At 39.7% G+C, this 25357-nt stretch overlaps 3 protein-coding genes across 8 annotated transcripts in view; all 3 read left to right on the plus strand.

Moving 5' to 3' along the window:
• Positions 1-3703, plus strand: part of trim2a (tripartite motif containing 2a) — a 28422-nt gene extending 24719 nt beyond the window's left edge. For all 5 annotated transcript variants that reach the window (XM_047578764.1, XM_047578761.1, XM_047578766.1 and 2 more), the window contains exons 10-12: positions 42-112; positions 947-1087; positions 2266-3703. In XM_047578764.1, the coding sequence (XP_047434720.1) occupies positions 42-112; positions 947-1087; positions 2266-2418 (365 nt within the window). In that variant the 3' untranslated portion in view covers positions 2419-3703. The remainder of the gene's footprint in view (positions 1-41; positions 113-946; positions 1088-2265) is intronic.
• Positions 3704-4301: 598 nt separating this feature from the next.
• On the plus strand, positions 4302-18639 carry mnd1 (meiotic nuclear divisions 1 homolog (S. cerevisiae)). Its single transcript, XM_047575248.1, has 8 exons — positions 4302-4467; positions 5778-5843; positions 7181-7238; positions 8852-9000; positions 9737-9811; positions 9905-10019; positions 17344-17388; positions 17957-18639. The coding sequence occupies exons 1-8, from the start codon at positions 4465-4467 to the stop codon at positions 18061-18063; spliced, it is 618 nt and encodes a 205-aa protein (XP_047431204.1). The 5' UTR covers positions 4302-4464; the 3' UTR covers positions 18064-18639.
• A 2225-nt stretch (positions 18640-20864) lies between these two features.
• Positions 20865-25357, plus strand: part of tmem131l (transmembrane 131 like) — a 29753-nt gene continuing 25260 nt past the window's right edge. For both annotated transcript variants that reach the window (XM_047577890.1, XM_047577891.1), the window contains exons 1-2: positions 20865-21097; positions 21826-21899. In XM_047577890.1, the coding sequence (XP_047433846.1) occupies positions 20974-21097; positions 21826-21899 (198 nt within the window). In that variant the 5' untranslated portion in view covers positions 20865-20973. The remainder of the gene's footprint in view (positions 21098-21825; positions 21900-25357) is intronic.

The following is a 25357-nucleotide window of genomic DNA, read 5'->3' on the forward strand; positions in this document are numbered from 1 at the left end:
TTTCTGAATTCTTGTCTGATTTATTTCGTTTAATCCTCCAGGCCCTCACTTTGCTGCTGTCAACAACAACAATGAAATCATTGTGACAGATTTCCACAACCACTCAGTCAAGGTAAGAGCAGAGTGATGGGATTGTCTTGAAGCTATAACCTGGTACAAATTATAAGAGCTTTGAAGTGAGTCCAATTTAAAATCTGAATATCTTGGCATGTATGTTTGTGTGTTTTTCTCATTGTTTAATTTAAACGTCTGCCACCAGATAATGTTTACATGTCATAATAAGGGTTTATGACACAACAACTAATAGAGGGTATGCATTGACGTCACCCCTATATAATACTGCAGCCTCTGAACAGATATTAAAAGGATGATGAGGAATGATCATAAATACTGAGTTTATTACTTATCTAACAGGCCTGCAGAATGTAACTTAAGAAGTAGCTACTAAGGTATAACTTCGTTAAAAAATACAGCATAAATTAATATTACCTGACACTAAATGTGAACCACAACACCAGGTTTCTGTGCCTGAATTAATTTTACAACTTAAAGGCTATTAAAGCCTGTGATTCAAACTAATGCTGCTAATCTCCATGTTCATCTGTCACTTTTTGCCACTCAGTGGCCGTAACCATGGAGACGCTTCCTGTGACGTCACGTGCATAACCTCTGTTATACAAAACAATTATACTCAAATATGAAACAGGTTCTTGTGTGGTATGAAGTGTGAATACTCTCAGTGAACTGGGAGGCAGTTTGAGGAGGAAGAGTAGATGCACTTTGTTTGTGGAAGAAATATATCAAACACAAATTACTATCTTAACGAGAGTACACATTCATACACAAAACTGTTCTTCCGTTTGTGTGCCCATCCGTATTTTATTTAATTTCTTGTCTTGTAGTAATTTATCATCTCTGTTTGCCTCGTTGAAAAAACTAAATGCAGGTGTTCAACACAGAAGGAGAATTCCTGCTGAAGTTCGGTTCTAACGGTGAAGGCAACGGCCAGTTCAACGCCCCCACGGGGGTGGCAGTGGACGTCAACGGGAACATCATAGTAGCAGACTGGGGCAACAGTCGGATACAGGTCAGCGCAAAGTACAACACACCGACAGTTGTAAAGTATCATAAACTATCACAGAGTAGAGACTCATGTAGATAGACTTCATGTCAGTCACGACTGTTTGAGTTTCAGTGTGGAGTGTTAATTTCACATATAAATGCAAAACAGCAATAAATCCAGTCATTACAGGGCATCATGTTCTGTTGTCAGGTGGATTACATATTCAAGTTTAATTTGAATATCAAAAATAAACAAATTAGAAGATAAAATACCAAGTAACTAAGATACTCTTTAAGGCAGAACTATTTATTTATTTTCACCATGACTATTTATTTTATGCTATCTATGAATTGATTCTCATCCCTTATGTTACTTAATACAACTAAGAACACACAACTATACTCGCAGAACAAATTAAACTGCACTTTCTCCGATGTACTGTATCTGTTTATTTCAATATAAAGTGGTAACTTCTAATTGTAATCTGATATCTAATCTAATCTAATCTAATCTAATCTACTTCTTCTAGTACTCGTCTCTGCTGTTATAATAACACTACCGGTCAAAGGTTTTAGCAGGTAGTATCCTCTGGCACAGTCGGTCAGGCCTTAATCCTACAGAGAGATAATGACCCAAAACTTTAGTCCAAGATAAACCAGAACTACCTCAGGATAAAAACAAGATGGAAAGCTTGAAATCATGGATTGGACGGATTAGACTTTAACCCCATGGAGCTGGTTGGTTTGTGATGAACTGGACAGAAGAGTGTCACACATTTTTGGCAACTTCTGCAACAAAATTAGGAAGAATGAAAAATATTTGATTTCCATTTTAGGAAGAAAGAAGAAAGAAGTGTGTTCACATGTTAAATCAGACAAAGATAGCTACTCTGATGAGTCCAAAGTTAAGAATGTATTTTGGGTTTTATACTGATTCCATGATAATTTTTTAAACTTCAGTTGTTTATTTGGTCTGTGCTTTCATTTCAGAATAGAATGAGACATTAAACTGAATTAATTTCAATAATAAAAAGAAAGAGATATCATAGTGTTCTAAAACCTTTGACCGGTTTGGTACATATCTGGTACCTTTAGTGTTTGACTTGATTTTGCTAATTTTGCCACAGTCTCTCAAAATCCATATTTGCATCTAGCAACTGGGTTATAACGGTTAATTCCTAAGATTTTCTTTCTCTGTCCCAGGTGTTTGACGGCAGCGGTTCATTCCTCTCGTACATCAACACATCAGCAGACCCTCTCTATGGCCCTCAGGGACTGGCGCTCACCTCTGACGGACACGTCGTGGTCGCAGATTCTGGCAACCACTGCTTCAAAGTCTACCGCTACCTGCAGTAGACCATCACCTCACAACGCACAACCTGTACAGTGTGTGTGTGTGTATACATATATATATATATATATATATGTACACACACACACACGCACAGATTATTATACAGCGACTGGAAGATTTTTCACTCACCCACTCATCCTTGAATCGTGCTGTCGTCGTGCCATCTGTTTGACTGTTCTCCTCCACAGATGGCTGCTGCTGACTGGTGCTCTGAGGAGTCTCTCATAACGACCTTGTGCACATTCCATCGTAACTGTGCTGATTTGAAAAAAAAAAAAAAAAAGAAGCTTTAACATTGTGCATAAGGTAGATTTTTGACTTCTCCTCACAATGCAGAAAACTGGAAAATAATGCACTTCCTCCTAAAAAAAAATAAAATAAAATACTGGCTGGACACTGTGTGAGGGGAGGTTGAAATAGAAGCGAAACATTACCTGAGAAATAATAGAACTCCTGTTTATAGTAATACTAACTGCAGCTTTCCTGTTAATTGCTCTTAAGAGTCCTCACGTTTTTGCCTGCTCAACATAAAAGTGTTCCACCTATTGTAGGTAAGTAACAGGGTATTTTCAAGCATGATTAGGCATCTCTGTGCATGCTGGTTTTACTAACAAACACCTGAAAGGCTACTGTGCACAATGTATAAACCCATCTACATCACCGCAAGACACTTTACTTTCAAGATGCACAGTTTGCAGATGAGATCGTTGGATTTAGGAAACGACCACAGTGCGTGTTTGTGTGTGCGACACAAGTGGGACTGTGTGTGATCAGATATTCTTAGTGCTGCTGTGTAGATGTGTGTGCGTGTGTGCACCTGTGTGCTCGGGTTTGAACGGAGCCTCTTAATATTTCAGCTTCTGCTGCGATCATGTGCGAACATAATTTGTTGCAGAATTCAAGCAAAAAGCAGAAAAGAAAAACTCCTCAAGGTTCACTAGTCTTCAAAAAGAGAAAAAAAAGTAAATTACCTTCACTCCTCTCCATGTGCTCTTATGTCTAGAAAAGTCTGGAGACCTACCACCAGGTTGTTTTCCAACAAAACAATCTTTATCTTCACAAAACACACATCCAATACGTAGTTCAACAGCCGAGGTGTTATGTTGTGAAAATGCACTTTTAGAAAGCCTTGCTCAGACGTGACTGTCTTCAAGCACACAATTGTCATTATTTGTCGTCCTGAATTTAGTCATCCATTTTCTACACAGTCCTGTACAATGATTTGTTTTCCATTGTCTTGTTTATATTTGTAATGCCAAATTGAATTAAAGTGCCCATAGAAAAGAACTGTGCGTTTGAGCATGTGTGATATACTGTATGTGTTGTCACAATGACTAGATTGTGATAATACTTTGTTAATTCCATTTATTAACGTGGACGGCTGTATACTAACCATGTGAGAAACGTCTCTTTTATATCTTACCAGACGGCAGAGAGCGCCACAAAATCATGAGCGGAAGTCAAACAACGAGTCTCCTCCCCTTTAAATAAATGCTGCCTTCATAAACAGCCGGAAAAAACAAATCTGTAGAGAACAAAACGCAAGCTACTCAAAAGTTGTCAGTGTTGCAGAAATGAATAGTGATACACAAAACAGAGAAAATTTGTGATCAGTTTGGAAGCAGTGTTTGCAAATGTAATGTGATGGGGATTGGTACTATTTTCATGCTGTCAATGGTCATTTTAATTTACTTTCGTCAAACTGAGCATTGACTGTTTATAATAGTTTACACATTATATCAACGATCCCTCACAGACCGTGGAGATTCGTGTTAGCATTTTGTTTCAAATCCTGCATTTTGGTGGACATTTTTCAATTTATCTGTTTCGACAGGAAGACAGAGCACGACTGAGTTTACTAGAATACGGGGGTTTACGAGGAGCAGTGAATGCAACGATGCGGCGTCACAGCCTGTCGCGGGAGATTCGGTGTTAACTAGACGATATTTCCCTGTTCTCATTATAAACACATCAAAAGACGCGACGTTACATTTACGTAGCTAAACGCCAATGTTAGTGGGAGTTATTGGTTCAGTCTACATCACAGAATGGTAAGTAAATACTAACTTTAACCTGCAGTTGATGCAATAACGTGTAGAAGATTAGGCTCATGTAGCTACTTGCTAACATTTGTAGGCTAACACTTAGCATATATGGTGTCAGTAGCCTTACATTAATGAAGCAGCTAACCAGCTAAGACGCACGGATAATAAATTTGGTAACATATTTAGCTATAATGGGGCAGTTGTAACAGTAATTCGGGTATCCTGACCCTGTTTGACTGATCCGGTTCATTGTGTTCATTAAATTACCAGAGGAAATAGGAGCTTATTCTAATGGCGAATACTCAATAATAAAAACAAGATTTGGTCCGATTCTATGTGGGTAATTTCCATGAGAAACACAGACATAAAATCTTCTTTTATGTCTGTGTTGCTGCTCAGGGCTGCCAGTAGTGGCCATATTAGAAAAAAACAAAACGTAGATGTAAGACAGGGGGGTCCAACTCATTTTACAGCCCAATTTGATCTCATATGGACCAGTAAGTTAAGATAATAACCTGTAAGTAACGCCAACTCCAGACTTTTTCAGTTTGTTTTAGTACAAAGAAGAACAAGTAAATTAGGAGAGTGTTTACATTTAATAAAATTCCTCACACTTCATGCTGAGGTCCAGATTAGACCCTCTGGCCTCCTGTGGGTCTTATGTGACATAAACAATTATTTTAACCGTTTAACTTTTATTCAAACATTATTTTTCCATAATATCAAAAAAATATGAGTGAAGAAACTATTTCAGACTTTTATCTAATTAATTATTTATTGCAAAAATTACGATTTATTCCGTATGAACCTAATTAGTCAATGATAAAGTAAAACAAGTGCATCGTTTGTAATTGGAAATGCAACTGTGTTTTTTTTTTTTTATCTTCTGAATTTTTGCATACTCCCACACCAAGTGCAACGTAAAGGGAAAACTGTGGTTTTATACGTCTGTACGGACAGAAACAAACTGCTTATAACTTGCCTATAAATGCACTAGAAACCTGTGCTACAATATTAGCATCTGCTATAAGGAGTCTTCACCATTTCTGAATCAGTCAAAAGTCACTTAAATAGTCTAAATACTGGCTGTGCTGTTCTCGTTGTTTTGAGGTCTTTAAACTGGAGGATTTTCTCTGTTGAGGTCACATTACTGGGTCATAGTTCATGGTTCTTTAATTTGTACCCATATGTGTTGCTACATGTAAACGATATGAGTTCAGTCAGTTCATCCGTCCGTGATATTCTTACGTACTTGTATCGCCTCAAACATATTACGGCTTCATGATCTAGTAGTCACTGCAAACTTTCTGCTACAGTCAAAGAAGAAAGGCCTGAGTTTGGAGGAGAAGAGGACTCGCATGATGGAGATTTTCTTTGAATCGGTGAGTTTTCCCACAGCAGCTAAACAACAACCTGTGTGTTAAACATCCAAGTCTACACATCCTCACGGTTCTGTCTAAAAGGTGGTCACTGACATTACTGTTATTATCATCATTTATATTCTTTTATTTAACACATTGGGAAAAAGAAAAGTTGCTCATTTTAATTTGAAGAAAACAAAAATCAAAAGGACATAAAAAACATCACCAAAGCACAAAAGGGGCACAGAGGAGACATTGTGCTCGATTTTTAAAAAACTCATGAAAGACATGAAAGTAGTTATTTGTATAACTTTTGGTTGTTTCTCTCTTTTATATATATGTCATGCATAACCACATTAAGGCGTTACATAAATATACAAAGTGATGCACCGTATGTGAGACTTTTTCTATCATAATCAGCCTTAAACTTTTCTGCAGTTTGATTGGATCCAGTCGTCACAATTTGTCCCTTGTCAAAGTTGCTCAAATCCTTCTGCTTTCTTGCCTCTAACACATAAACTTTGAGGACAAAATGTTCCCTTTGTGCCGAGTACGACCCACCCACACACGGGTGCCATGACAATGAGATACTGATGAGGTCAGTTATTATTACCTGTCGCTGAAATAAAAGATGTTATGGAGTAAAAAGCTGAAAATAACACATTGTTTATTTATCCCACATATGGGAAATTTCCTTGTCACAGAAGCATTTAATAAAACAAGAATATATAGAAAAAACTATCTCAAATCTGAAAGAATTTACAAAAAATAACAGGAAAATAAAAGTATAAGGAAATATAAGGACATCCTGTATATACAGTGTGGAATGGGACTTAAAATGACTGAAATGAAACTATTGGCAATATAAGTTATTACATTATAAAATGTAGACAGTAAAAATCACTAAATGTACAACATATAGTACAAGGACTGGATCAAATGGTCCAAGATATTTTCAAAATGTAAAAGTATGACTTGTGAGTTTATGGAACATGTGGGTGAACTACGTAACGACTAATTAACAGTAAACTAGATAAAATGATAAAGACCTCCTCGTTTTGATTTCACTTCATTGTGCGGCCTTTGGGTTTTTTCAGGTTGTGCAGAAGTTGGTCTTCATTTCTTGGATACTATCAACTGATGCTAATTTCCTGTCATGCTTTTTACCTTATACGTGTAATGTATTTTAATTTGTTGAAATAGTGTCAATTTATGTTGTCTTGGGTTTACCTGGTCTTGATTTGTCATTTGGGGGCGGTGGTGTGTGCAGAAGGGTGCGACATGTAAATTCTGATTTTCTGAATGAAAAAAGTGTAATAGAAAATTAATTCAATGCTGTTCCCGTGCTCTCTTTCCAGAAAGATGTGTTTCAGCTGAAAGACATTGAGAAGATTGCCCCCAAGACAAAGGGCATAGGTGAGTAGTGATCAGTGTTTCACCAGAGGGATGTTTTTAACACTGGATGTGTAAGTGGTTCATCTATAGGCTAAAATACATAGTCTCCCCAAAAAAGGAAAAAAAAAAATGTGATCACAGGTGAGTAGAGAGACTCTATTTTATACAAACACAGCCCTGTCTCTAGTTTCAGACTCACTCTTTGACCAGACATCTGGTTGGTTCTTCAACAACGTGCGATGAATGTGGTTTGTTAAAGATAAATGCAAATCTCGAACAGAAGTAAAAATATTCAGGACTCTTTAAGACGGACGTGGGTGTCACGGAGGCCGGCAGAGAATCCTCATCGCTCCGTAAAATATGCGACGACAGTAACAGATGGGATTAAAACAGGCAGGAATACCGCCGGTGCTCTTAAAGTAGAACACTGCACAGACACCAGCCTCAACACCCTCCATGCAAACCACTGCGGTGACATGCTTACGGAATCGCCATGGCAACCGGGACTCGTCTGTTGCCGTCTTAACCGTATTTAGTCTATTTTTTTTTTTTTTTTTTTTTTTTTATGAGCAGAACCAGACCTCCGTCAATAGTCTCGAAAGGCACAGAACCGCCGAGAGCGTTCGGGCGCTTAAGTTTGAAGGCCGACGTTACGAGCGTCGAGGGAGCGTTCACAAAAATACCAGCTCAGATTTTCGAGTGCCAGCGCAGAGTCGGGAGAGCCAAAGTGTTTCTGTGTTGGAGCGAACTGAGGAGGGATTCTGTTTAAAGTGGGCGACACATTAATGTGGAGAGACTGGATCTTGTTGCCGTAATTAAAAGCACATGTTTTTGACCCCCGTACTTGGACGTAGGGTGGTTACTAAGAGATGTGGGGAGGAGGAGGAGGAGAGGGGGCAACAAGAGATCTGCAATGTGGGCAGGAAAGAGGCCAAGAGAGTTATCTCGGCTAAGTTTGAAGAAAGTGTTAATAGTTTGCATTGGAAAATAATTTGAAGCTGCAAAAGGGACAAAAACTGTTTGAAATGTATTAACAGCGAAGACGCAAATTGAAATACAGACGGTTCCAGGGTGAAGCGGAGTTTGGTTAATCAGTCCACAGTGTTTTTCATTTTTCACCTTCGTTTCCAATTCTCTCTTCTGTTTTTTTTTTTTTTTTTGCTGCTGCTGCTCAACATCCTCTCAGCTGAAAAGCTCTTTCAGTTTCACAGTGGACGGGGCCGAGCAAGTCGTGTGGGAGTATCACATTTCACCACTCGCACTGCTCAACATGTAACTCCTGCTCTATTACATCCTCTCATGCAACGCTCTCTCAGATAAGTGTGAAACAGGCTGCAGATGTGTGGGCTTAGTTTTTTTTTTTTTTTGACCGTTCGAGTTGCGGTAAACGCGAGACCTGAGGACAACTTGTTCTGCTTAAAGCTTCAGCGGAACGCAACCTTATACCTTATAACGCCGTTATATTTCCAAGTAGATCTAAAGACAAAACCCCCACCATAAACATGTCTTCCACAACATATCATATATATGTATATATATATATCACAATATGGTGAAACTGGGAAGCAATGTGATGGAAAATGTAAGATCTTAATGTGGAAATGATGTGGTTTTCCTCTCCCCGTTGCTTTAAGCCCCCATGACAGTGAAGGATGTGCTGCAGAGCCTGGTTGATGACAACATGGTGGATTGTGAAAAAGTTGGCACATCCAACTACTTCTGGGCCTTTCCCAGTAAGGCCCTACATGCTCGCAAGCGCAAACTGGAGGAGCTGCAAAAACAGGTGAGCGCAGTCAGTCTGTGGTTATGGGGTTGGGGGGGTGGGTGAGGGGGTCTGTTCTGGTCTAGGTGGGTGCTACATGTCTAAGTAACATTCACATGAATGTCAGGTCCTAACGTTTTCCAGCAGAACATTGAATTGTCACAGTGTTATTCACGTCTCCTGTCAGTGGTCATAATGTTGTGGCTGATCGGTGTACATGCAATATATCAATGTTTTTTTTCTTTTTTATGATTTAAAATAACATTACTTATAAATAGGCATAATAATGATAAAACGATCCATGTTAATAACTAACAAGAACTGAAGATCCGTCATGTTTGTGAGGGATGTGTTGTCACAGACTCTTCCACTGCTCATCCTCGAGTGTCTCATCGTCTGTGATGACCCACTTCTTCCCTCTTCCCTCTCCTGTTGCATGGTAGACAGATGGTGAGAGGGTGGCGCCTCCTCCGAGAACATTAGCCGCCACCAGATTTCTGGGACAGAAGTTACAAAGTGGCAAATTGTCTCTAAATAACAGCGCTCGGTCGCACCGTATGTGCGATAGAAACGCTGAGATACTACGCGGTTTTTGTCATTAGGTTATCGTGCATCTGTTTTACAAGGCAATGCAAATGTGTTTACTTCATGACAAGTGACAATTGCAACAGTGTTTTCTAAAATTAAACGCTTAAACGACTGTGTCATGACCACTGGAAATGCTTTTGTTGATTCAGTCGTATAATCTTGTCTCAAGATTTCTGAAGCGAAGGAGCGGAAAGAGTCTCTGCAGAACGCGGTTAAAAAAGCCAGAGTGGGACGTGAAGATACAGTGAGTATCTACCTGCATTCAAAAACAAATACATTTAAATGTACCGCATGATAATGATGATAATAAAAACCCTTTGCTTGTGTGTTTGTGCAGAAAGAAAGAAGTTCTCTGCTGAAAGAGCTTCAGGCTCTGAGAGACGAGCGAACACAGCTGCAGGCTGAGTTGGAGAAGTACAAAGAGTGTGACCCAGAAGTCATCCAGGAGATAAGTGAGTACACACCAGGAAACTTAAAAGTCACTTTTTGAAGTTTCCGCATCGATCCAGTCACCTGGAGTTAGTGACTTGAGAAAACACCTGAACACAGTTAACTTTAAAGTGGCAGACTTCATCTATATGGCACCGGCTTAAGATATATTTTTAGTTATTAACCAATAATGCACGTTGACACCTTTTCAGTGCGGCCTGTTGTTGAATATAAGACTAGTTTAGGTCGTAATCTTTTTTTATTTTATTTTAAACATCTCTTTATTGTATTTTCAAGATAAAACAAATACATCAACAAACATAATTAAAAAAAACATAGAAGCAGACACACAAACAGCATCTGTAATCAATTCAGTTCCTCATTCCAAGCATCAATTTGTATCTCATTCTTTTCCAAATAGCTGTAAAAAAATATACCAAATTTTCCAAAACTTATCCAGTTTATTTTTAGTGAAATAATTTATCTTTTCCATGGAAAAATTAAAGGACATTCCCTTCAACCACTGAGAGATTCCACTGATTAATTGATTCTTCCATGAGCAGGCGATAAACCTTTCAGCTTCGAGTAAACAAATACTTAGAAGAGACTTTACATTGTTAGTAATGACAAAGTCTTCTGGGTAAATATTTAGGATGCATGTTTTAGGGTTGCAGGTACCTCCTCACCAATAATAACACGGATTAGATCTAAAAGCGTGACCAAACGTTTCTGCTGCTGCACTTTACGAAGGGCCGGCCTTGTGATTTAATTCTTCAGAACGGGAGCATGAAGACGATGAAGCGGTGACGATGTATTTTGGAATGATTTAGATGATGGTGCAGAATGAGTGCGGTCGCCTCAAATAATTGCAGGTTCACGCCGTTGGGTAATAACTGTGACAGGCTTACAGATGATCTTCCTGTGTGACCCAGTGTGTCTACCTGGAGTGACAGATGGCTCGTGGCCTTCTCGTCTGCAGGGTCACAGCTTCTCACAGTTGAAAAGGGAGGAAGTGAAACTTGAGCGGTCATTAAAAAAAATAGTTGTGCATTCTTACAAGAAGTGTGAAAAGCATGAGACTTCCTGACGAATCTTTCGATATTAAGACTTTTATGGTTACTAGTTTAGCCCACGATGAAAACCCGAACGTCAGCTGATCAGGCTGCTGTGTCTTTAAAAAGACAAAGTCGAAGGAATAACTTCTTTAACAACTGCCACCTCACACATCGGCCGCACAATGCTGACAGCTATTACAAAAATCCTTTATTGCTTCGTGCTTGTGTTACAGCTGACCTGCGGTATAGGGGGTGTGTTACTTAATCTGCTCATGTGACACATCCATAAAAATATCTGCTCTGTTTACTTGCACCTCCCACCGTTACACCAGGTCTTCATTGAGTCTGCACACAGTTCTGCTGGTTTTTCCACTCCGCTAAGGCCGCGCCGCCTCGTCCTCCGACGGTCACGTGGTGCGGCACGCACGTCCACTCGTAGTCCGAATGATAACGCACTGCATGACCAAAACAAACCCCGCCACCTGGATTTAACTAAGCAAATAGGTACGAGCCTCCTGCTGCACGGGCGATTATTATCTTATCTTTCTTTCAGCTGACAACAAGTATATGTATAACCTCATGTGATGCAATGAGCAGCTTCTCTTTCTCAAACAACCGTGATGAAAGACACATCCTATGGTCGGGGAGAACATGTTGGAGTGTTTGAGAAGGGTCAAATCATTGCATCAAGAAGAGAAAACATCTGAGGAGATTGAAGCAGAAACTACTAAAATTGGGTTAAGAACTGTCCAACACATTTTTAAAAGACTGGATAGGAAGGATAATGGGGAAGAAAAACCTCAGCAGACCTCAGGGCTGTGTTTAATAGTGAAAGTAAGAGTATTTCCACATGTACGTTGCGAAGGGAACTCAAGAGATTGCGACCGAACAGCTGTGCAGCCTTACGAAAACCACTAATCAGTGAGACTAACCGGGGGAAAAAGGCTTCAGTTTGCTAGGGAGCGTAAACACTGGACTCTGGAGGAGGGACGTCACGATTATAGTTTTCCTTAATACGATTATTGTCAGAGAATTTATCACGATGTTATGATTATTATGCGTTGATTGATTTCACAAATCTATTCATATGTAAAATCACTTGAACACTCCTTAAAGTTTCCTTTATTTCTATCTTTTGATGCTAAAATATAAATTGCTTATTATATGATCCCATGTTTGTATTTGTACACACATACACCTGAGCAAAAAGAAAACCACTCGATGAAACGTCGGATAATTTAACGTGTAGCGTCAGTCACCAACATCATGTGATATTATCAACAGACCAGCGTGTAGCGAGAACGTCAGCGCTCAAAAGACGAGATAATAAACAGAAACGTGACATGTGGTGTTAAACTTCTGGGCCATAATAACCTCGTTCTTTATTGATAAACCGAGCTGTCCAGCGGATCGAGAGACACTTAAGGACGTTTACAAAGTGACCGTTAGATTGAGAACCCCAAAGAGCAGATACTGAGCACGATAGTCATCTGTTGTTTACCTTAGTAGTCGCGAGAACCCGAGACATTTGAAGGAGCAGGGGCTAGGATTTAGGACGGGCAACCAGCACTGGAAACACTGTGGGTGTTGCGTAGCTCTGTTTTCGTTCCTTTTGAGTTGCCCTTAACTATGGTTTCGGAATAATATTTTCTGACGGTATTCAGGAAATGTTACGATCAATTAATTGTAGCGCTTAATACCGCGATTAATTGTGAAATCGAGTAATTTACCCAGATTTACCCTGATCCAGAGTGACGGGGCATCAGGGGAAGAAGAGAGGCAGATGAAGTGATGCCCCCATCATGCCTAGTGTCTACTCTACAGACCTGGGTTTGCTGCAGTTGCTCAGGTCCAGGTTCAGCAACATTCAGCTGACTGCCTGAACATACTGAATGACCAGGTTATTCCTGATGACACGGCCATATTCCAAGGTGACAACACCAGGATCCATCAAGTTCTAATAGTGAAAGTTCAGGGACCATGAGATATAATTGTCACACATGGATTAAACACCACAGAGTCCAGACCTGAACCCCATTCAGAATCTCTGGGACTTTGCTCAGTGGTCAGACTCTCCCATCACCAATACAAGATCTTAGTGGAAAAATGAATTAAAAACTCTGGATGGAAATAAATCCTGTGACACTGCAGAGGCTTCTTATCGTAACAATGCTACAGAGAAGGTTGTAATTAAAGCTAAAGGCTTATTGCTAAAGACAAAATATTAGATTATATTTTTTTTCCCCCCCATGCAATGTGTATTTAAGCGACATCGCTGCTATTGTGTGTCACTTCTAACTCAAACCAAGATGTCATGAGAAATATATGTCAAATATTTACACATTCTTGGGGGGAGGTAAATATTTGACAGAGCAAAGGTTTGTTTAGCTCTAGGAAATTGTGAAGAAATTGGTATTTTGTAGAACATTCGATTATTCAACAATAAAAATATCGATTTAATGCAGCCTTGAACTAAAGCTAAGGTTGGCTGATCATAGGTGGCTACTGTATGTGAGCACTTAACGCTGAGCACTGCTGAACATCTTGTTGATGACAACATCCAGCGCCTGTACTCAGTTGCCAGTTTATTAGGCACATCTGTCTGGAAATGTGTTGAACTTTGAAGGAGCAGTAATCTATTAAACCAGTGTCACCGGAGGTTTGAGTACAAGAGTATCTTTAAATTAATATAAAATATCAGTTTGTTTGTTTTGTAGCTTATACATGCATGTCAATGAAGAGATCAGATCTGAGGATAATTATTCATATTCAATTTAAAATCAGTTTAATACTGTCAAAAAGACAAACGGATGGTAAAAGTTAAAGTGTATTTTCCTCCCAATACGATGTCAGAGATAAATAAAAAAAAAAGTGTCAATATCCACGTCATCATCTGGATAAACTTGTGTGGACAGTTTATCCAGATGATCATGTGGATATTGACGCAATACTTTTAAATATAACATATGATCCTTAATAGCAATTATACATTATACACACGCACACAAAAAAAAATCATACAGTGACCTTAATGTGCTTATATGTGCCTGTCCTATACATTCAATAACATTAAATAAGCTACAATATAAGCAGTAAAAAATAAGACAAAAGGAATCATTGTTGTAATTTATAATTATTCATTATTTTACATTTTAAAGCTTTTTTTAAATTACATAACTTCAACTCATCACTGATCTTATTCCATAATTTTACTCCCAAGATTGCAACACATTTGTATTTCACATTAGTTCTCACACATTAAATTCTACTTTTCTTTCCTTAATTTAAATAACAGAAGAATAGAGACTGGAAAGTTGTTATTCTTTACTCAAAAAAATGAATTCCATTGTTTTTAAGAGCAGAATATCTCAAAGACTTTAATGCGCATGATCATAAAAAGCGTGGGTTCGTAGGTTCATAATAACACGCTTTGTTTCTAGATAATTGTCTGTTATTGTTATCATCCTTAAAATTCCATATCATTGCATCTATAAAATGAAATGTCTCGATCTAGTTCAGCAGACTGTTTTCACATTTACCGTCTCTGTTTTGAAGTGTCTCCACATGCACGTTGGCCTATTTTTCGTATTATTTAACACCTAAGTACGCCTCACAGTCTCATTGTAGATAACTATCTCCCCACAGTGACGCTCGAAAACTAAACCCTGCGTGTGCGGCTGTGAGCCGAGTCTTTGACTCCGTGTCTGCTGCTGCAGGGGGTTACACTGAACGTGCAGAATGGGCTCAGACCTGTTCCTGCACATCGAACGCTGAGGTTCAGGGCGCATCCAGGGTTGTGTTTAAGGTTTTCTGTTAAGAATATCTGACACATTTAACCCTAATTTTCTTAAGGATTTTCAGAGAAACAGGTTTTGTGAGAGTAATCAGATTACGCAACAATAAAATTCCAGTGTTCCTCATACAATGTAAATACTGCTGCGTCCCAATCAGAAATATTTTTTGCACTTTTCAAACAACATTCCGCTCATGCTTTTATTTCCTGTTGCTCCTGAACGCATCCCTCCCTACCTCCCTCCCTCCCCTCTCCAAAGCCATTGTTCATTGATTAAAATTTACCTTATGACACTTTTTAAAACCTGATGTTTGTGCTGTTTATCTTTTAGATCATGGAGATAAACTTTGTTTTTTTTTTGTTTTTTTTATTATTTATTTAGTTATTCAAAACACTTCAGATGTAACATGAACTAGCAAAGTTAGACTGAAAGTCAACTATTTATTATAAATTAGATTTATTCGCTGACACTTTATTTAATCTCACATACATTCGTCCCTAAAAAGCCAAGTCTCCAAAGCATCTTGTTTAGTTTTCATGTACATGAACTGTACAGGCTGCTACCAGTTGTCACTAAATCCAATATTTGTGTTATTGCGCTAATTTAAAAACAGACTAAGAAAAAACACACAATCTCAATTCATGGAACAAATATTGTAAAGAATAATCTTTAATAGTTGGGATAGCACCATAAGTGGGGTTTTTTTTATGTCAGTGACAAACAAAAGAAGAAATGACTTAATGTCTTAGATTGAAGTCTTCTGCCCTGTGCCTGTTTGACTGTGTTTGCCACACCCAGATACCAACAAGCTGTTGTTGAAACAGGTCGGATTAAAGCCGTCCAACAGAAACCAACATTTAAATACATTTGTGACCAGGACTCACTGCTGGCTATTTCTCTTTTGATTAGACACCGAGAAGAATTAAAAAACTGACCACTAAAAACAACTGGAAGGGCTGAACACGACGCGGCGCACAAACAACGCTGAGATTCAAGTTGGATTTAGAAGTTTAAAAAGCTTTAACAAGATTAAACACGCCCATCGTAGCCAATGAGTTATTGGAACAACAGGTGGAGTCAAAAAAACAATCAGATATGGGAAGGGCAAATAAATCACAGCGGCTTGTTTACAACCATGCGGCGGGAAAACCATTAACGGGCAGATTTATGATCGCGTTTAAAATTATTTATTTACCAGAGAAAATGTTCAAATCAGATGATTTAAAGGTGGACGTGTTTTCTACCGCCTCATCCGTGACATTTATCATGTTGAATGTGCGTGTTTGTGCGGTGTTTATGGTGCCTTTATGCGGCCAGGGATGGACCCAAACAACATGCCCTCGCAGACACTTTACCTTTGACTCATTACTTGATAAACAACATCGGCAAATAAAATAATGAAGCACAAATTGGGCAGGTAAACAGGTGACAGGTCAGAGGCACGTAGTCACCCCTTTATTAACCTGTAGAGAAAATGTCCAGCTTGTGGTGATGGTGGTTGATGTTTTCATCCTGGTATCATCAACCCAGTGAGCAACTATAAATACCACCCGTCAGTTTCAGCCATTGTGAGGTAAACATCCAGTTCAGCTTTGTCCCCTGTAACAACACAACATCCTCTGTGTTCAGACTGAAGATGCTGTCTGAGGTAGTTGGCAGCACAAGCAAGCGGTGGATGATTGAGTGGCATGTGGAAACCTTTACTTGATTCCCACAGGCACAGACGAGAAATGAGAAACAGCTTATTATTATTATTTTGAGAAGCAGTCAGTGGAGGAGAACAACGGCATTAAATATAAACAGAATAAAACCCACTGTTGTTTGTCTGTTCTGTGTCAGTGGCAGGTTGAGGACGTCGTTTGTCCCTCAGGCTATAAGATCATACAACGCCTCAGTGTGAGGAACCAACCGGACTGTCATCATCGGTGCCTCTAGTGTATATTTTTTATTATATATTCATATTAGTATATGGCTCATCTTTCATCTCTGTTTCCATGTGACGGAGCTATTAGATGCTGGGTTTCCTCCGGGATGAATAAAGTGGATGGTCTCAGAAGAGTAGTTTTAATAGTAACCATCTGTTGTTCGCACATTACAGCTGCATCTACCCAACCATCTCGTCATTGTTCGCACCTTAAAAGAGACGTTAAGGTCGTCACCGGGGATGATGATATATCCCTAAAGTGATGCAAAAAATGAAAGCTGCCATGACAAACTGGAGTCATTTTTGTTGGACCTGTTGTACATAGGGTAGTGTTTGACAAAATACATGTCACAAAAACAAAAACTTTAGAAGTGTGATGTTTTCCTCATAACTTTCATCCGCTAATTTCAATTTACTGTGATGCTGTGAAGCCACATGTGCGAAGTGGAGCCTGGTTCCACTATGTCCGACATCTGAATGTGCCATAGATGGAAGGATGGACTTTATGTCAATATCTAATACATACATATGTGAATCACAACTTCTTCTTTTTTTCTTTCTTTTTTTTTTGCAGGAAAGTCAAATGTTGTAGCAAAAGACGCAGTTTCTAGATGGACGGGTGAGTCATCTCCCACAATTAACAGAAAAATCGACACAACATTTGTTTTTTTTAATAAAAAAAAATAGTGTTTCCATTGATTAGGGCTGATGCTTTAAATGCTAAAGGACATGCAGCATATTGAGGTAGATTCATCTACATATAAAACAATGATCTGTGGAGGTACTCCAGGGGGACCGCAAAGTCTTTGGTTGATTAGAAATGTGTATTATTTGAATACCTTAATATTGAATGCAAAATGACAGTAACGTATATTTATAAGCAGCACTAGGCTGAGTTTAATATAGAACATATATAGTAGGTAGGGGGGTCCCTACTTAATCTCTCCATCAGTTTGAGGGTCCTAGGCCTGAAAAACATTGAAGTCCTCTGCTGTAAGGACACTTTAATGTCCCCCAGTCACCTCCCTGGCGTCAGGCTCTGTGTGTTTGTAGACCTTTGTGGTAACCTGGGACACCGCTGACCTTTGGGGATCATGGTAACCAGCAAAGCCAACGTTTCCAAAACTGAACTGAACTTACATCCAATTAAGTAATGCTTTTTTAATTTGTTTAATTTCTCTTTTCAGACAACGTTTTCGCCATCAAGTCCTGGACGAAGAAGAAGTTTGCCTTTGACGACGGGCGCATTAATAAAGCTTTCGGTATCCCTGAGGACTTTGACTACATGGACTGACTGCTCGCTTCTCTTCATAGACGTCATGGACACAATAAGGGAAAATATTTGGTTAAACTTGTGTCAGAAGCCCGCAGACCTGTTCCCTGCATTTCTAATTTTCTGTTCTGTGTATCCGACAGTTATGGCCTGGGGTTTGGCTTTGAATGAGAGTGGATACGGTTGATTTTTCAGCAGCAGATGGACTTCATCCCGTGTTTCTTTGCTGCAACCGGAGAAGAGCCCGAGCCGACCATTAGAGGCTGAGGGGTGTCTGGGCTCTGTGTGTGAACACTACTTAGCAGCTTGACTTTTTGGACACCTGTTTGTGTGAAAACTGAGAGCTCTGACTTGATGATGGAAAGGAATCAACACTTAACTACATCTGTGTTGCTAATTATTGAATTTATATGGTTTAAACAGATGGTTTGGAATCACAAAGGTGTGCACTTTTCATTCTGTCCCGTGGACGTCATTCACTGATCCGATTACAGGAGATGTGTTTCAGATACGTCTACAGAGTTGTAATCATATAGTTGTTTAAAGGGCGTTTACATTGTTTAAGACGTTTTCTTTATTAAAAGCCTGTTTCTACAGTGTGCGTGCGTGTTTGGATCAGGCCTTGTATCGTTTGCGCTCATATTTTTTGTCTGACCTTCCCACAGTCGTAGAAAAGCACAACATTTTTGGAGGCTTCGCATTTTCTTTCTGCATGAACAGAAGAAAAAAAAAGAAGCACCATTGTCACGACTTGTCGAGAATGACTGTCGCTCTTCTTTTTTTTCTTTTTTTTTCTTTCCCTCCCCTTTTTCTGTCAAACCAGAAGTAAAACAGGCGGTCACATGACCCGTGTTTACTCACTGACCTAGTTGACAAGTCTGATGTATCTGGGTTTGTTCATTTACATTTCAAATGTGTCCTGTGCTCGTCCGTCCGCCACTTCTCATCAGTTTCATCCTCTTTCCAGTAATAATGAGATAACGCCGTCTGGTGATTCTTGACTTCTCGTTTTGACACAAGTCGCTTTTGTTTTCCAGCCAGTAAAGAAGAGCGCGTTTGGTGTGAGAGTGCAGGTTACTGATTAGATGAAGCTTTCCTGTTGCAGTTTTATTGGTGTTGTAAAGAATAACATGCTCCCACACAGCGTGTGTGAATGTTTAAAATGTCCATGTTCCTACTTGTTGCACGTTTATTGTGTAACCTTCTTGTTAGAAGTGAACTCATAGCTATCGCAACCAGATCCAGAAAAAAAAAAAAGAGAAAAGAAAAAATTCTTCATGCCTAGCTGCAGATTGTTTGAGTGCGCTGACACACCCACAGGAGAGTAACCTAAGCATGTGTTCATGCGTGTACCTGCCCAACCTGTCCTGACTATGATTCATGCGTCCGACGAGCTGAATGTCAAAGCTCTCCTCGAAGGCCGTGAGTAGCTTCTGCTCGCTAACACGCAGTGAGAGTTCAGTCCTTACATGCGTGCTGACTAGAGACTTTCGCTAACCTGACGTTTAGGCCCCGAGTTTGACATAAAGGCGACTCACCGATGATTAATGGTGCGCATTGTTCGGTGTTCCTAATGAAGCAGTTATGGTAAAACCTGTTTCTTGGCACACTCATAAATCACCCCAAGCCCTTCTCTGCTAATAGTTGCAAAATTTTGAGAAGTTAAAATAAAGGCGTGTCCCGACAAATCCTTGTTTATTCGCGAAATGCTGTGCAAATGTGTCCTCTCAGTTTTAGGACGATCTTTTTATAAAAGAGAAGATTAGAAGCTGACGAAGACTGAACTTTAATTTTGGCCAGTGTGTTTTAGTTGTAGCTGGAGCTGTGAGATGGAAGCAGTGGAGTAAAACCAGCACTATATTTTTAGTAGAAGTCGGTGCATAAAATATACCTCAGCATTTCAATACAGTATTTAGTCACATATTAATATAGGAAGTTTGAAGGTAATATAAATACACCATTACAAGTAAAAATGAAGCAAAATCGAGCAGATAAGGCATAACGTTACTTGTGCCTGTAAAATGCTGTTAGTGGGGGCCTTTGGGTCCTGTGGGTTAAAGGGAGGGGGGCTCGGTGGTTAGTCTTGTTCCAGGGCGTCCCACAGATACTTGATCAGTTTGGGATCTAGTGAATTTGGAGGCCAGGGGAACACCTTGTGCTGTTTTTCATGTTTTGTTTTGTTGTTTTTGTATGTGTGTGTGCCTGTGCCAAGGAGTGGCATTGCTATGGGGTGTCTGGTCTAGTCTGGTCTAGGTGGGTGCTACATGTCTGAGAAACATCCACATGAATGCCAGGTCCAAAAGTTTCCCAGCAGAACATTTTTATTGTCACAAGATGGACTTCTCCTGTCAGTGGTTCTAATGTTGTGGCTGATCTGCGTCCATATATTTATATATACTTGGATTATAATTAGTAAACTGCAATTTAAGCATTAAAGCAGTAATGTTACAATAAAGACTTATTTAACTATATACATATATAAATAAGACCGTTTAGATGTCATTACACATGTACAGAGCAAGGAAATGCAGTTTAGCGTGTAACCAGAAAGTGCAATTAGCAGCAGATGTAGTAAAAAGAAAGAAAGTGCAAACAAACAAACCAAGTGACGTAGCTGCAGCGCCGAGCTCCACTCCGCCACTGCAGGCTACTTTAATGCTTGTGTGGCTTTGCTCGATGCCTTTTAAAGCCATTTGTCGGTTTTACCGTCTGTAACAGACACACGCATTATACCGACCGTCCTCCAGCGGGCGGGGAGGGACTGAGGGACGGAGGGAGGGAGGGACTGTGTCTGTCTGAGGGAGGAGGGAGGAGGAGGGAGCTGTTCCTGCTGCTGCCGCTGCTGCTGCTGCTGCTGCCGCCTAGTACCACCGACAGAAAGAAAGACCAACACAGCGAAACACAAGGTAGGCTGCTAGCTGAGAGGGCAGCATGGCGGGGCTACAGGACTTCCACCAAGGCAGCCACTGTCACAGGAAAACGTGGATCAATATACTACTAGGAATACTACAATTACTTTTACCCTGCGTCCAGCGCGGAGGGGCTCAGCTGCAAGGTTTGTGCTCACCTTTATTTTCCGCTTCGAGGTGGGGAGGGAAGAGGAGAGGAGAGGAGAGGGGGGGTGTAACGTGAACACAACCAAAAAAAAGAAAAATGTACGTGAAGTTAGCTAGGCTGACTTTGACAGCAGGGGAAATAAGAGACACGCGTAATTGTTTGGTGGAATAAAAGTAGCTGAAAAACATTGTGAAAATATTTAAGTGATGAATATTTTATTTACGCGAACTTAAGAGGAGGGTTGTAGCTACTGTTTTATCAGCCTGCTAATGTTGGTGCTAGCTGCCACTGTTTAAAATATAAGCGAAACTGTAACTTCTCCAGGAAGGAAAGTAGCGCATTATCTGCGCTTTTGGTGGCTAATTTGTCAGCGTTGGGAGCTGTGTACACGCGGCGTGTTTGCCACACAGCGGCGGGGGGGAGACGTGTGTGTGTTATTTTTATTTCCAAGTTCGTTAGCCACCGTGCTAACACCTCAGCTAGTAGCAAACACAGCCTTTTGTCAGGCTGCCGAGGCGAAGTCATTTCCTCACTGCTCTGCTGTGTCTTTATCATCCACCACACTCCCTTAATAACCTAATCACATTACTGCCAGATTGCAAATATATTATTATTTTATTATGTATGTACAACGACGTGGCTTTTCGCGCACCGTACCCATGTCATAACCCAAACAGTTAAATGTATGTTGTTGTTGCTTTTTTTTTTTTTTTCCTCCCCACAAAGCTCTGAGTCAGATGTCCACCAGCGTGGTCGAGGTCTGGCAACCAGAGGATGCGGATCCATTAGTCCCGCTTCAGGTAATCTACAGTTTCTTTATTGGGTGTGTTTAGGAGGAACTGAGAGTGTATATATATATATACACACACACACACACACACAGTAAAACACCGATCCCCAGACGAGCTGCTTTTCAAATGCAGCCAGATGAATGAACACGTGTCCGCGTCGGAACCCGAGCTGCAGCGTTGTGTTTGGCTTCTCTCTGCAGATAAATGAGTTGTGCATACGGGAAACGCCAGTAATGTGTGTATGTGTATCTATACACATTTTTCTTTTAACAGTTAACTTGCTTGTAGCCACACTTCGGTACACAAATGCGAAATAAAACCCGATCGGGAGGCCACCTGCCATGTGGCTCCTCCTTATTTTCTTTTGTACATAGTGTCCATTGTGAAGTTGAGTCTGTGACACACACACACACACACACACAGGGCGCATGTGAATACTTTTCCGTTTCCCTGTCTTGAACATCACCGTGCAGTCATCGGTAACTCCCGATGTTTGCACATTTTAACTTTAGCGCATTACAGGATATTATTATTATTGATGTGCTATCGTCGGCGTTGCGTGTCATCACCGAGCATGTGTTTTGTGGTGATTATGTAAGCGTGGAGCATGAGGAGGGCAAACAGCGGGAATTCAGTGTTTACCGATAACCTGTCATGAGGTGACCAGCTGACTTGTCATGTTACCTGAGGAGGGGGTGTGGCGTTTTTCTGCAGGACTTTGTAAAGAGACAGCGTCTCCATAACACCTAGGAAAAAAAAAACGTAAACATCGCAATGAAAACTGGCAATGGAGACGCCTACATTTCGAAAAAACCTCTCAAATATATCTAAGAAAAAAATAATGCCCTCACGAGGTGGTCTTTCAGACGTATCAATATAAAAAAATATAATATGTTTTATATAAAATATAAAAAATCAATATAAAAAGTGTATTAGAAGTGCAATTCCCCATCACTGGCGTTACCTGACGAGAATTTAAGAGAATTATGGGATATCGCGAGACTTTATAGAGTTAATTTGCAAAACACATTTCAATGGAAATACATAAAAAGCGCAATTGTACTCTATCGAAATGTTTTTATACTTTGAATTGAATTGAAATTTCAGTAAAAATAACATTTATTTAGCAAAAAACATCTGTAATGGAAATGCAGCTAGTGTTTGAAAGGAAACTGTTTTTAATACTGTTTTAATTTTTTTATAGTTTGCTCTTTGATCCGCTTATTGCAATGATTACCATAAACAATCAGAGATTACACACATTAGAGTTGATAATTCTTTGTGTTTGCTGGATACGCTGATGCATAATTAATAGCGTTGAAAGAATGCCGGAGGGAGGACATCAACGTTTGGTTGCGTTTTCCACTCGTGCAGATCAATCGACAGAGAGCAGAATTGTTGACATTGGGAGGTGTCATGGGAGTAAATGGGTTCATCTGCTTGTTTGTTTACTGTTTTGTGTACAGGCCCGTGAGTCATTTTTGTTTCAAACCCAAACATTCATGTTAAAATTTCTGCAGCCAGAATCTAATTCAATCAAAGCTGGTGGAGACATTATAGGAAAAACACACGCAGCAAATCACGGCCGCATCACTTTTCAAGCTGCAACTTGTAATCTGTGCCATGTTTTCAGAAGGCTTATGTGGTTATGTAAAGGATAAGTGCATCTCATTTATTTGCAGGTCACATAAAACACACGACTGACAGTTTACCAATCACATATAACAACACAACACAACTAGATGGTTGTTTTTTTTTTTTAGGTCAGTTCTGTGAATTACATCAATCACAATCCAAGGTGCAAATGTTGTAAAGATCCAGTAAATCCAGTCCTTTCATCATTCCTTTCCTTCCCAAGCTTGTTCACAACACAACAGAGATGAAGTATTTACTGTCGCTTTATTTATTCAAACCAACAGTATTACGTTCCCATGTTGGGAAGTGTTCATGTCGAGAAGTTTGCGTTACATAGATGCTGGAGTGTTACAAAAAGCACATCTGGAACGAGCATTTTTATTCTCATTCTTATAAGTGAATAAGAATTCCCTTTTTTCTTGTGTTTGCTTTGCAGTAACCAACAACGATAGGTCAGGCAGCTCAGTTACTAGTTATTTTTTTTAGTCTGATACTTCAAGGCACAAGATGAACCTTGGCATAAGCCGGTTGATTTAACCAAACAATATTTTTTTATTTAATTTAAAAAAAGTGTGTTTCTTTCTGCATCAGCTCAAGACTTGGTCAAATTTATTTAGATTTTTCTTTGTAAAATTCTCCACCAATAAACAAGAGCTAAAACAAGGATAGGGCACTTACCAATGTGTTATTCACAATGAAAATATTAAAAACAAACACAAATTTTTGTTAAGGAAAAATGTCTGCAGCGTCTTCTCTTATGGAGCACTAACCAGAGTTTTCATGAAGCTGTGGCGTTGCTTCAAAGGCTCCACATTGTTCTCATAGAGAAAATATTTTCTGTGTTTGAAATGGCCTGGGCATATCTTCACTGCACAATCCACATACTACACAGTCATTTGATGTTTGGTGATTCTCAGCTACTGAGCCCCTTTTTAAATGACAGTAAAAAGTCGTCCCTGTGCGCCTGTTCAAGCTTATCGTGTGTATATGTTTTGAAATATCCTGCCAGGCTTGAAAGAATTCCCTCAGGTGATGATTGGTGACACCGGCCCGCGTTTTACAGGCTACCCTTGATTTGTTATGAGCCTACTGATAAGATTACACAGAACAGGGTTTGTCTTATTTCAGCGAATGAACAATCGGCTATCGGTGAAATATAAAGTATGTTTCCTTTGAAGTAGGGTTCACATAAAACAGAATTCACCGTGTGCACAGTGTAATACTGATGCCGTTGAGTTTCTCATTAATTCCCATTTACTTAATCTGTGATAACTGTAAATGTCCTATAATCTGCATGGGCATATTAGTCCTAAAACCAAAACACTAAAGGACTTAGTTAAATATATGTTCGTCTTCATGGAGACTAATGTGATCTTACCCCGTTGCTTATACACCATTTAAATTATGCCGATAGATGAAGGAAATCTGGGAAGTAGACCAAATTGAAAGCTCATGTTTCATTTGCTCTGGCAGAATGTGCTGGCCCTCCCTCTGTTCAAACAGTTTTCCACGTGGCCTCGCCCTCGCCCATGCCAAGCCAATCACAGCCATTAATCTGACGCGGGGCGGGTTCGATACGACCGTCCAAAGGGGCGCCACGGAGACACTTTTGTAAACATCTCCATGCCAAAATATATCGAATTTAAGAAACAGGAGGCTCACTGTTTAATACGACTTTACAACAAGCCTATCCCTGTTGTGTTTTACCGTGCAGACATTTACAGTGTATTCTGGTCAAACTTTGGAGTTGTTGGATTGGGGTAGTCTTCTGCATGTTTTACTGACTTCTGATTTAAAACAAACAGACTCGTCTATCCTGTCGAGTCTAGCAC

This window comes from Mugil cephalus, chromosome 2 (assembly GCF_022458985.1).
Source record: "Mugil cephalus isolate CIBA_MC_2020 chromosome 2, CIBA_Mcephalus_1.1, whole genome shotgun sequence".
NCBI lineage: Eukaryota > Metazoa > Chordata > Actinopteri > Mugiliformes > Mugilidae > Mugil > Mugil cephalus.

Coding starts and splice junctions, on each gene's coding strand:
- mnd1 (XM_047575248.1), top strand. Junction 5,844..7,180: donor TGGAGATTTTCTTTGAATCG/GTGAGTTTTCCC, acceptor CTCTCTTTCCAG/AAAGATGTGTTTCAGCTGAA. Junction 9,812..9,904: donor GAGTGGGACGTGAAGATACA/GTGAGTATCTAC, acceptor GTGTTTGTGCAG/AAAGAAAGAAGTTCTCTGCT.